Here is a 13,429-nt window from a genome sequence, read left to right as displayed (position 1 = left end):
CCTACCTCAAAAATCTTAAAAAGAGAGAGAGACACATTTTGGAAGCTAGTTCTTGTGTCACAGGCCTGTAACCCAGCTATTCCAGAGACTGAGGGAGAAGGATGGCAGGTTCAAAGTTTATCCAGGCTATGAATGAGTTTGAGTCAACCAGAGCAACTTAGTAGCATCCTGTCTCAAAATATAAAAGGCAGATGGGACATAGGATAGAGAGTGTTAACTGTAACTAAGTATGTATATCAATAAAGAATTGAAGGGCTGGAGAGATGGCTTAGCAGTTAAGCGCTTGCCTGTGAAGCCTAAGGACCCCGGTTCGAGGCTCGGATCCCCAGGTCCCACGTTAGCCAGATGCACAAGGGGGCGCACGCGTCTGGAGTTCGTTTGCAGAGGCTGGAAGCCCTGGCGCGCCCATTCTCTCTCTCTCCCTCTATCTGTCTTTCTCTCTGTGTCTGTCGCTCTCAAATAAATAAATAAATAAAATATATTAAAAAAAAAGAATTGAAGTAGGGGCTGGAGAGATGGCTTAGTGCTTGCCTGTGAAGGTTAAGACCCAGGATCAATTCACCAGAACCCATGTAAGCCAGATGCACATGGTGACACATGTGTCTGGAGTTTGTTTGTCGTGGCCAGAGGCCCTAGTGTGCCCATTCTCCCCCCCCCCCCTTCCTCTCTCATAAAAAAATAAAATAAAATAAAATAAAAAGTAAAAATGAACCCACGTGTCCAATAAATAAACAACCAAAAAAATGAAAAGAGGATTGAGACACACCTTAGTGGTATAGACTGTCTGCTTCTCATAGACAGGGTTCAGAGTTCAAGTGCCAAAACAAAAATAAAACTATATTTTAGAGAGTAACTTTTTTGAGTCAGGGTCTCACTCTAGCCCAGGCTGACCTAGAACTTACTGTGTATGCTGGCCTTGAACTCATGGCAAGCCTCCTACTACAGCCTCCCCAGTGCTGAGATTAAAGGTGTGAGCCACCACGCATGGCTTAGATAGTAATTTTAACAGTGGGCCAGAGAGGTATGCCTGGGTAGAAGGCCAGAGGCTAACGTGGGAATAGTGCCACAAGACCTGACTCTCCTAACCCACTGGGTACCCCTTCAACTCTCAGTAATCCACTTCCTCAGCCAAAAAAGAAAGCCTCTGGATCAAAAGGAGAGTTACACTAGCATATAAAGTAAGGAGATGTTATCTTTCCTCCCTCTCTCTACGATATACTGGTTCCTATTCATGCCAAAATTTTGTCCCAGTCCATCTCCAAAGATGATCCCTGTTTTGGTTTGGTCCTCAAACTAGGAAAGATTTTCATATTCCAAATGGCTGAGAAAATTTAAACAACTTGGCAAGTTATACAAAACTAAACTTCAGTACCCACCAAATAAGTTGTTTTTGTTGTTGTTGTTTCACTTGTTTTTGTTTTTGTTTTTCTAGGTAGGGTTTCATTCTAGCCCAGGCTGACCTAGAATTCATTATGTAGTCTCATGATGGCCTTGAACTCACAGTGATCTTCCTACCTCTGTCTCGGTAAAGGCATGCACCACCATGCCCAGCTTCAAATAAGTTTTATTGAAACACAGCCATGCTCATTCATTTACATGTTTGCCTATGGATACTTTTACACTGCAATGGCTGGCACTTTGTTGGAAAAGTTTACCAACTTCTGCTTTATGTCATTTAACTAATGGGCTTGAAGCAGGTAGACCTCTTCCTGTTCAGGACACCTGAAACCCAAGCGGGCTTCCCACAAGCATATCAACATTTGGAGGGAAGAAAATGTCACTGTGCAGATGAAAAAATTCAAATGCAACAGCAAAGTGCTCCTTTTGTTCTTGCTAACAGAACAAGCAAGCAGAACACTGGGGAATGAGGGACAGCAGCGCAGTTCAGGTCATCATGAACTGACTCACCCCTGTTTTCAAACAATCTGGCAGAATTATCAGTCATAAAGTGTGCATACCCTTGGACCTAATAATCCAACTCCTGGAAACCTACCTAAGGAAACATGTCAACATGATGGAATCAGCATTTTCCTAACAAAATGCCAGAACCAAGCTGAAATGTCTATCAGTAGGAAATGAATTAGCAAGTCAAGGTTCTTTAACTCAGTCAGATACTATACTTAGGGCTACGAAGGTGGTGTACACCTATAGTCTTAGTTACTCAGGAGACTGAGACAGTTGGATCATTTGAGCCAGGAATTCTACACCAGCCTGAGCAGTGAAGAAAGACCCACTCTAAAAATAAGGAAAGGACCTAGCCAGGCATGGTGGTGCACACCTTTAATCCCAGCACTCGGGAGGCAGGGGTAGGTGGATTGCTGTGAGTTCGAGGCCACCCTAAGACTACACAGTGAATTCCAGGTTGGCTAAAGTGAGACCCTACCTCAAAAAAAAAAAAAAAGAAGGAAGGGAGGGGCTGGAGAGATGACTTAGCAATTAAGGCACTTGCCTGCAGTACCAGTACCCACATAAGCCACATGCACAACGTGGTGCATGCATCTGGAGATCATTTGCAGTTGCTAGAGGCCCTGGAGTACCCATTCTCTCTCTCTCTCTCTCTCTGTCTAATAAATAAAAATAAAATAAAAATTCAAATGTTGGAAAAAAGATAGGAAAGAAAAATGTGCATAAGTATGTACATGCACATGTTACATGCCCAAATATATAAGATGTGAAGACCAGATACATGAAAAAAGTCATGCTACAATAAAATACTATGGGGGGGGGAAACCATGGGGGGAAATGGGTCAGTAGTTAAAGGTGTTTGCTTGCAAAGCCTTCCAGACTGCTGTTTGATTTCCCAATGCCCCTGTAAAGCCAGATGTACAAAGTAGTGCGTGTGTCCAGAGTTCATTTGCAGTGGCAAGAGGCCCTGGTGTGCCCATACTCTCTGCCTTTCTCTTTCTCTTTCACTCTCTTTATTTCTCTCAAATAAATAAAAATATTTTTAAAACATTATGTAAAAACTAAACATATTCAAGTTTTTAAAAGACCACAGATTTAAAAAAAAAAAGACAAACAAACTTAAGAGGTCATAGGTAAACAGTTTAGAAAAGTAACTGATGAGAACTTTGACAATTCAACACACTATCATTAGTCCTTTTATTTAAAGCCCTTTAAAACAAAAGCTTTGCAGGTGAAGACAGCACACATCCAGAATAGGACAGAACAAGCTTCCGGGGATACATAATAACCACTACCATCTTTGTCTAAATCAATTTATATCTATACTTTTGAACCCAGAAAAAGTGAATTCAGTTTTCATAACCCTTAAGGAATTAACAGGTGACATAAGATAACAGGAATTGATTGTCTTGAGTATAAAAATTATAATCACTCTGGTAGTTCAGGAATTATCTCTAGCAGTACCTACAGGCTTTGGCTGATTATCAGGAACAGCATGGAGGCAGGGACAAGGGAAAAGAGGGTACCAACATATAACATATCCATACGGAAGAGTTGTTAATAATAATAATAAGAAGAAACATTTAAAAATAAATAATAAACAAATGAAAACAAAATAAAAGAAAACAAAAAGAGTACAGTTTCTATTGGGGGCAATGAAATGTTTAAAATTGACTGTAAGGCTGGAAATGGTGGCTCATGCCTTTAATCCTAGCACCTGGGGGACTGAGATAAGAGGATGGCTTTGAGTCTGTGAGAATGAAACCTTGCCACAGAAAAATAATGGGGGCTAGAGAGATGGCTCTGTGGTTAAAGACACTTACGTACAAACCCTGCCAGCCTGGGTTCTATTCCCCAGCATCCACATAAAGCCAGACGCAAAGTGGCCTATGAGTTTTAAGTGTGTTTGCAGTAGCAAGACCCCTGGTATGTCCAAACATACACTGATGTGCAAACAAATAAATAAAAATTTTAAGTGGGCTTCCGGTTAAGATGGTGCCGTAGGAACCACGCCAAAGCAGGCTAGGGGAGCAAAAGCCAAAAAAAAAAAAAAAAATCCAGGAAAAAATTGCAAGTGGCTATAGTGGTTATTGGACAACACTATGAATGCAATACAAACCAGTGAGCTGGACACTTAACAGATGAATTGTATGGTATGTAATTTATATCTCCATAAATATCCCACCCCTTTGGTACTGTGTTTAAGACACAAAAATAATCAACATTAGTTTTTATATTTGCTGTAAAGAAAAATAAATCTTAAATCAGTCTTATTTCCATCAATGCTGAGGAAAATGCTGTATTCATAAAAGCTTCATACAATTACCACTGAATCTTTTACAGCACAAAATTTTAAATATATGTTTCACTTATCATTTCCTGTCACTTAGACAATTACATGAACAAAGTTTCAAAATACTTGAAAACACCAGGAAGCCAAAGGATCACTAATGCCCATAAGGAGAAAAAAGACTTACGCTTGTAAAGAAAAATGTTAGAGAATAATGGCTTCTTGCACAGAGAAAGAAGGGAAATGTATTCACTTTGGAACTTTTCCTTTTCAAATTTTATTCTTGCTAGGAAGTAGTATGTTCCCCTCAAGTTTTATATTCATCCTTGAGATATTCATATCTCTTTATTTTTGAGGGAGGGAAGGAAACTGGGAGCTCCAGGGCCTCTAGCTACATGCACCATCTTGTGCATCTGGCTTACATGGGTCCTGGAGAATCAAACCTGGGTCCTCAGGCTTTGCAGGCAATCACTTTAACCACTAAGCCATCTCACTAGCCCCAAAGAGATATTCATATTCCTGATCTTACTCCTTCTTCAGTTAGGAAGATATTTTTCTTTTTTTTAATTCTTATTTTTTGTTTTTGTTTTTTTTTTTTTTTGAGATAGGGTCTCACTCGAGCTCAGGCTGACCTGGAATTCACTATGTAGCAGTCTCAGGGTGGCCTCGAACACTTGGTGATCCTCCTACCTCTGCCTCCTGAGTGCTGGGATTAAAGGTATGTGCCACTATACCCAGCTTATGAAGAAATTTTTCTAATGTTCTTTTTGTTGTTGTTTTGCAAATAAATATGAGGGCTGGAGAGATGGCTCAGTGGTTAAAGGTGTTGCTTACAAAAAGACTACCAATCTTGGTTCAATTTCCCAACCCACATAAAGTCACTCAAAAGTCTGACTCTTTTGTAGCAACAAGAGAATCTTAGTTCAGTGTTAAGCACAGACAACTCCTCTGACATCCACACATGTGTGGGTGTGCACACACGCATACAAAAATACAAATAGTATTCACCTTGTGTGTGACCAAGATCTGCCAGCCCACAAGGAATCCTTCCCAGGGTCAACAATGCCTCCAGTAATGGGTGAGAGCAGGGGAACATGTGAGAGGTGAAGTATCAGAATCTTCTGTAAGGGTCAGGCCTGACCATCAACAACCCCTGGTGTCTTACAAAATAAAAGCTCAAGATGGAGAAACTTACTCAGTAAGGAATTTTCCGTTACGAAAACAGTTCTTCTTAGTCCCAGTCTCATGGTCCCTCCTAGGTTGCCAGGGTTATGTTCTGGCATGTCGATCACCTTCAAAAACAAAACAAGTTAGCTTTTATCATCTCAGGAAAATGTAACTTCCCAAATATCTAGCGTTCCTTTTACAAGAATGATCACTGAGTGAGAACATTCCCTGCAGTACAATGTTGGGTCAGCTTTCCCAGTGTTACTGCGAAAGTAGTCATGTGTCACACCTGCCTCACATTGTACAAGCCTCCTATCTCTGCTTCAAATTCAAATCGTTTGTCAAAATACTTATCAGGGGTCTGTGGATGTGTCTCAGTGGTAGATTGCTTGCCTAGCATGCAAAAAGCCCTCAGTTCAACACTCAGCCTCAAATAAACTGGACGTGGTGTTACACATCTATAATCTCAACATTTAGAAGGCAAGGACAGAAGGATGGTTGTAGGATATACTAAGCTAAATACCAAGTTCAAGGTTCATGAGACCTTATCTCAAAAATGGAAGGAAGGGAGGGAAGGAAAGAAGGTAGGAATAAATTTTAGTAGGAGCCACTATATGACCTTTCACTTACAGACATGGTCATGATTCAAGTTTTAGATTTCTGAAGTCTCCTACTTTGGTATTTAAATTTCTTCCACCATAACCTTCTTCCCACTGTCCAATGCACTCCTTAAAAATTGTCCATAAGTTAAGTGTCAGTTCTTGTAGAAAGATATTCTAAAGTATCTATTTATATAAGACCTTTATATGAATTCCTTTGTTAAAAAAAAGCTGAGGGAGGGCTGGAGGGATGGCTTAATGGTTAAGGCATTTGCCTATAAAGCCAAAGGACCCAGGTTCAATTCCCCAGGACCCACATTAGCCAGATGCACAAGAGGGTGCATGAGTCTGGAGTTCATTTGCAGTGGCTGGAGGCCCTGGCACACCCATTCTCTCTCCCTCTTCCTCTGTCAAATCAATAAATCAATATAAAAATAAATTTTAAAACGCTGGGGACTAGAGAGATTGCTAAGTGGTTAAGGCATTTGCCTACAAAGCCTAAGGACCCAGATTTGATTCCCTGGTACCCACGTAAGCCAGATGCACAAAGTGGCACATGTGTCTGGAGTTCGTTTGCAATGGCTAAAAGCCCTGGTGTGCCCATTCTCTCTGTCTCCCTCTCTCTCTCAATCTCTCATATAGTAAAATAATTTAAAAAAAAAAAGCTGGGGCTGGAGATTGCTCAGCAGTTAAAGGCTGGCAAAGCCTGATGGTTAGGGTTCAATTCCCCAATACCCATGTAAAGCCAGATGCACAAAGTGACATGTACATCTGGAAGTCATTTGCTATGGCAAGAGACCCACTCTGGCATATTCTCATTCTCTCTCTTTCTCCTTTCTTGCAATTTTTTTTTAAAGAAGCAAGCTGAATAGCCGGGCATGGTGGTGCACGCCTTTAATCCCAGCACTTGGGAGGAAGAGGCAGGAGGATTGCCGTGGGTTTGAGGCCACCCTGAGACTCCATAGTGAATTACAGGTCAGCCTGGGCTAGAGTGAGACCCTACCTCGAAAAACCAAAAAATTAAAATTAAAAAAAAAAGAAGCAAGCTGAGCCGGACATGGTGGCACATGCTTTTAATTCCAGCACTCAGGAGGTAGAGGTAGGAGGATCGCCATGAGTTCGAGGCCACCCTCAGACTACATAGTGAATGCCAGGTCAAAGTAAGACCCTCCCTTAAAAAACCAAAAAAATAAAATAAGCAGCAGCAAGCTGATAGTGATAGTGCCTGCCAGTAATCCCAGCACTTGGAAAGGAGAAGCAGAAGGAATTCAAGGCCATCCTTGGCTACATAGTAGGATTGAAGCCAACCTGGAATATGTGATTCACCGTCTCGAGGAAGGGAGGGAGGAAGGAAGGGAGATCCATATCCATTCCTGCATATTCTGTGAGTCAGAAACCTAATACCCTCTCCCTTTTCTTCATATTCAATGTCAAGCCCCTTCAAGTTCCTTCAGATCAACTTGTCCTAAATGAAACCCTCCTGAACCCTGAGACCTCAACTCAGCTAACCAAATTCTAGGAGCCATGGTATAGCTCAGTCAGGGCCACCCCCTGCAGCCTCACAGAACAGGCTCTCCCTTGCCACTCTGTTTTGTCCTGTGCGTGTTTCTGAGTTAGAGTAGACCAGCACTGCTTCCTGTTGCCACAGCCTCCCCACCATGTCTCACATGGATCTGACACATTGTGTGCACTGAATGAATAAATAAATGAACTAACTCCGACGAAACAGCTTCAGATTTGTCTTTCTGGTCACATCACAGAAACTCAGAAATCAGTGGCTTTTATGAAAACTCTATTCTTATTAATCTGGTAGCTAGGCTCTTTTCTCAGTTCTGTTCACTGTGATTCATCATTTTGTTTCATCTTTTTTTTTAAGTTGTTAGAACAGAGTGAGTCAACCTGTTCTAAAAGAATCCCTCATAAAAAGCTTCCTCCTCCCCTTCCATATCTTAAATGTCACATACTGCTCTGCAGGACTCCTTGACAAGTGGAACTTCCGGAAGTAAGAATTTCTAAGAAAAGGTCTGGTCTTATCAATGCCCTAGAACTTTGAGAACCATCTGAACCCAGTGACCCAAGCAAGCTCCAAAAGTCACTGAAGAGAAGGGTGGAGAAAAACCTGGATCACATCCCTCATTGGATGGAGTGCATAATTCTGAACTGTTCTTGGCCTTGGCATATATTACCTAGCTTATTTGGTTGGCTAATGAGGGCTAGATTAAGTTTTGCTGGAGATGAGCGAGGGCAGCTCCTAACACATGCCCAGTCCTTCTACATATCTTCCAGGACCACCTGGTAGAGATTCACAATAAATCCTAAGTGTGGGGGCTGGGGAGATGGCTGAGTCAGTAAAGTGTTTGCCATTGAAGCATGAGAACCTGAGTTCAAATCCCTAGCACCCACATAAATGTCAGACATCCTGGTGCATGCCGGTAATCCCAGTGCTGGGGAGGTGAAGAAGAAATCCCTGGGGGATTGCTGGCTGGATAAACTGGCTGAATTGGTGGGCTGGCTTGGGGTTGAGCAAGAGAACCTTTCTCAAAGAATAGGGAGCGATAAGTACTGCAAAATCTCTGTCACACCTTCCAAGGCTCAGGGTCTATTGTGGAAGAGGTGGTGGAAAGAATGTAAGAGCCAAAGGAAGGGTAGGACTCCTTACAAAGTGCTCCCCCCAGACACAAAATGGCCTAGATATCCATGACCTCACAGTGTCTGACACTACCTACATAAGACCATCATAATAGAAGGAAAAGATCATGACATCAAAATAAAAGAGAGGCTGACTGAGATGGGGAGAATTGAGTTTCAAATGGGAAAGTGGGGGGAGGGAAGGTATTACCATGGGATAATTTTTTAATTTTTAATTTCTTAATTTTTTAATTTTCATGGAAGTTGTTAATAAAAAAATTTGAAATAAAGAATAGGGAGCAATAGAGGAAGACACTAGATTTCGACACACATGCTCTCACACACATATGAACATACATATGTGCAACAGCAACAATGAAAAAAGCCAAGAGTCATGGCACCTGTCTGTAATCATGGTGCTGGGTAGGTACTGACAGGCAGATCCCTAGGACTTGCTGGCTAGCTAGTCTAGCAAAACTGATGAGCTCTAGGTTCAACCTCTGGCCTCTACAAACACACGCACACAAACAGTACATGCAAAACAAAAAAGTTTAAGTGCATTCAGAGGCTCAACTTCCAGCTAAGTTCCATTTAAGTTCAGAAACCTGAACTGTCTAGGCAGATCATGACAATAAACTCCCCTGGTTTCTTTTTTTTTTTTTTTTATGAAAGAGAAAGAGAGAATAGACACTCCAGGGCCTCAAGCTACTACATACACACTACAGACACATGTGCCCCCTTGTGCCTCTGGCTTACGTGGGTCCTGGGGAATAGAACCCGGGTTCTTAGGCTTCGCAGGCCAATGCTGTAACCGCTAAGCCATTTCCCCAGTTCCCTCCCCTGGTTTCTTGTTAGAAGTGTACAATGATTCTTTTATTTATTTATTTTTTTTTTTGAGAGTGACAGACACAGAGAGAAAGACATAGAGGGAGAGAGAGAGAATGGGTGCGCCAGGGCTTCCAGCCTCTGCAAACGAACTCCAGACGCGTGCGCCCCCTTGTGCATCTGGCTAACGTGGGACCTGGGGAACCGAGCCTCGAACCAGGGTCCTTAGGCTTCACAGGCAAGCGCTTAACCGCTAAGCCATCTCTCCAGCCCTACAATGATTCTTTACTCAGTCCAACTACATACAAAAAGATCTCTCTGGTGGTAATTTGTTAAGTAATCAGCAAGTTTTGTATTCAAGCAATGTTCTGGTCTGGACCATTGAGAATAGAGTAAAATTACCCAATTAAGAACAGGAAACCTTCAAGGTACATGCCTGTGATCCCAGCACTCAAAAGCACTGAGGCAGGGATTCAACATAAGTTCAAGAGCAGTTCTGGCCTTCATAGCAAGACCTTGTCTCAGATAAAGGGGGGGGGGCATATCTTTCTGCTATTTGGGATAAAATTGGCAAGCACCTCCAAATTAAAATGTAATTCCAAAACTAAAGTCAGGAGGTGAGGCAGAAAAAAAAAAAAAAAAAAAAAAAACAATGCAGTGGCCACAAGGCCATTAAACTCTCCTCTAACACAGGGAAAACTGAAAACACCCAAAAGAGCACTATGGCAATGCTATTTAGAAACCGAAAGACAAATAACAGAGGAAAGAGCTAGAAAGGTGGCAGAAGGGGGATGAAGACTGCTGTTTTGTTTTCTATCATTATAGACCTTTTAGAAATATTGGCTTTGTCCATAGTATTCATTTAATGAAAATACAAATCTAAGGCACAAAGAGTAAAATGTATTACTAAGGCCTTACACAAGAGTATCAACACACATTGACCAGGAAGAATTCAAAAATAATAACAACTAGGACCTCCTTCTGAAATGCTAGCAAAGGAAGAAACCCCAAGGTGTAACTGCCACAGTGATTCTCTGATTGAGCGCGCCAACACAGGAAACAGTGGAGAAGGGCAAGTTATTGGAGAAAAGATGGGAAGCAAGAGAAGAGGTCTCCAACTCCACATGATGTTCTGAGCAGCAGGAAAGGGAGAGGGACTGGGAGAAAAGTCACCAGGGAGGAAGGGATCACACACACAAAACACCGCAGACTGGGCACAAGCCTGTGGGATCCGTTCTGGAAGGGAAAGGTTGGGACAAGATGGACAAAGAGCATGATGACTTTCTGCTCAGGCCTGACAGTTATCAGACAACAGGACAAGCTGAAAAGATGGTGGCTGATGGCACATCAAGTTATAAACAACCTGGTTTGGGGGAAAAAAAAAAAAAGACAAGAGCATGTCACGGTTTGAAAACATACCTTTTTAAATTGTTTGTTTATTTTTGTTTGTTTATTCATTTATTTGAGAGCAACAAAGAAAGAAGAAAGAGGCAGACAGAATGGGCACACCAGGACCTCCAGCCACTGCAAAGGAACTCCAGATGCATGTGCCACCATATGCATCTGGCTTACAAGGGTCCTGGGGAATCGAGCCTCGAACTGGAGTCATTAGGCTTCACAGATAAGTGCTGAACTGCTAAGCCATCTCTCCAGCCCAAAATATACCTTTTAAATCATTGTCAGGTGATCAAAGAACCTGAAGTGTGCTTTAAATTTATTCCCAATAGGGCTGGAGGGATAGTTTAGTGGTTAAGGTGTTTGCCTACAAAGCCAAAGGGCCCAGGTTTGATTCTCCAGGACCCATGTTAGCCAGATGCACAAGGGGACACACGTGTCCACAGTTCGGTTGCAGTGGCTGGAGGCCCTGGTGTGCCCATTCTCATTCATTCTGTCTCTCCCTCCCTCTTTCTCTGTCAAATAAATAAATAACAATAAAATATTTAAAAAATAATAAAAGATAGGCTGGAGAGATGGCTTAGTGGTTAAGGTGCTTGCCTTCAAAGCCTAAGGACCCAGGTTTGATTCCCCAGGACCCATGTTAGCCAGATGCACAAGGGGACACACATGTCCACAGTTCGGTTGCAGTGGCTGGAGGCCCTGGTGTGCCCATTCTCTCTCTCTCTCTCCCTCCCTCCTTCTTTCTCTGTCAAATACATAAAAATTAAATATTTAAATTTATTCCTAACATTTTAAAATACCACAGATTTTAAATCAGAAAGGAAAATGCTTCTTCCATTGCAAAGCAATTGTCTTGGTCCCTTTAATTTGTACAAAATACTGGTTGTGGCCTGATCCTCAGAACTACCCTTTCTTGGAACTGAGCCATTTAGCATAAGAGAAACAAAAAGGATCAATAAGTAATAAATCTTTGGAAGACATAAAAGCACCACATAAGGACAACTGTGGCACTAATTAAACTTCACTGATGTTTTCTGCAACCCATGATAAAAGTATAATGGGTTCAAGTCCTTCTAAGGTGACCCAGGTGTCTTAAACAACCATGTGTAAGGAAGTTAGATTCCCTTATCAATCATGGATGGATTTTCCTAATGTGAATATGGGGCCTACTTGACTGGGTCCTAGGAAGCTGTTCTCTATCTTTGGGTATTTTACCTGGAAAAACACCAGCAAACCATTTTCAATCTTTCTTGATGTTTTTATTTTTTTTCTTTTCTTTTATTTTTTTGTTTTGTTTTTCAAGGTAGGGTCTCACTCTAGTCCACGCTGACCTGGAACTCACTATGTAGTCTTAGAGTGGCCTCAAACTCACTGCGATCCTCCTACCTCTGCCTGCCAAGTGCTGGGATTAAAGGCATGCGCCACCACGTCCAGCTTTATTTTTTATTTTTATTTTTTGGTTTTTCGAGGTAGGGTCTCACTCTGGCCTCAAACTCACTGAAATCCTCCTACTTCTGCTTCTCAAGTGCTAGGATTAAAGGCGTGCATGACCATGCCCGGCTTTTTTTTTTTTTTTTTTTACGAATGGGCATGCCAGGGCCTCTAGCCACTGCAAACATACTCCAGACGCATGTGCTACGTTGTGCATCTGGGCTTATGTGGGACCTGGAAAAATGAACCTGGGTCCTTAGGCTTTGCAAGCAAGTGCCTTAACCACTAAGCCATCCAAAGCAGAGAGATAGAGAAAAGAGAGACAGAGAGAATGGGCATGCCAGGGACTCCAGCCTCTGCAAACGAACTTCAGATACCTGTGCCAAGTTGTGCATCTAGCTTCATGTGACTACTGGGAAGTTGAACCAGGGTCATTAGGCTTTGCAGGCAAGTGCCTTAACTGCTGAACTATCTCTCCAACCCCAAGTCATTTTTCTTTTAGAAATGATAGAAATTAAACAAATGACCTCACAGATGATAGGCAAGCCTACCTCTGAGCCATATCCCCAGTCCAGTTGCTCAAGGGTGTCCCTGAGGTCTCACCTTGTTCATCACCCCAGTATAGCTGGGCTTTTCTCATGGACTCTATCTTGTCATTTCTACCTCAGCTACATGGGTCTAATGTCAAAGGTTTCTCCACTTCCCTCTCTTCACAAATTGCCTCTCACTACTTTTTTTTTTTCTTTTCTTTCCTTCTTATTTATTTTTATTATTATTATTTTGGTTTTACATGGCAGGATTTCACTCTAGTCCAGGCTGACCTAGAATTCACTATGTAGTTTCAGGGTGACCTCGAGCTTATGGCGATCCTCCTACCTCTGCCTCCCGAGTGCTGGGATTCAAGACGTGCGCCACTATGCCTGGCTTCTCTCCTTCTTTCAAACCAACAATAAATATTTTTTAAAAAGATAAGCCAGGTGTGGCGGCGCATGTCTTGAATCCCAGCACTCGGGAGGCAGAGGTAGGAGGATCGCCCAGAGTTCATTTTCTTTTTTATAATTTTTTAAAAATTTATTTGTAAGGAGAGAAAGGAGGGGAGGAGAAAGAGAGATACTACTTTGTGCATCCAGCTTTACATGGGTACTGGGAAATCAAACCCAGGCCAGCAGGCTTTGCAAGCAAGTGT

The 13,429-nt window shown here is 42.1% G+C and overlaps 1 protein-coding gene across 6 annotated transcripts in view; it reads right to left on the bottom strand.

The window, feature by feature from the left end:
* The window catches only part of Ctps2 (CTP synthase 2), a 152,307-nt gene that overhangs the window by 53,635 nt on the left and 85,243 nt on the right, over positions 1-13,429 (bottom strand). For all 6 annotated transcript variants that reach the window (XM_045140950.1, XM_045140951.1, XM_045140953.1 and 3 more), the window contains one exon: positions 5,391-5,487. In XM_045140950.1, the coding sequence (XP_044996885.1) occupies positions 5,391-5,487 (97 nt within the window). The remainder of the gene's footprint in view (positions 1-5,390; positions 5,488-13,429) is intronic.

Source organism: Jaculus jaculus, chromosome X, assembly GCF_020740685.1.
Source record: "Jaculus jaculus isolate mJacJac1 chromosome X, mJacJac1.mat.Y.cur, whole genome shotgun sequence".
Classification (NCBI taxonomy): domain Eukaryota; kingdom Metazoa; phylum Chordata; class Mammalia; order Rodentia; family Dipodidae; genus Jaculus; species Jaculus jaculus.
The sequence above is the reverse complement of the archived record's forward strand: the minus strand, read 5'-3'. Positions and strand labels throughout refer to the sequence as shown.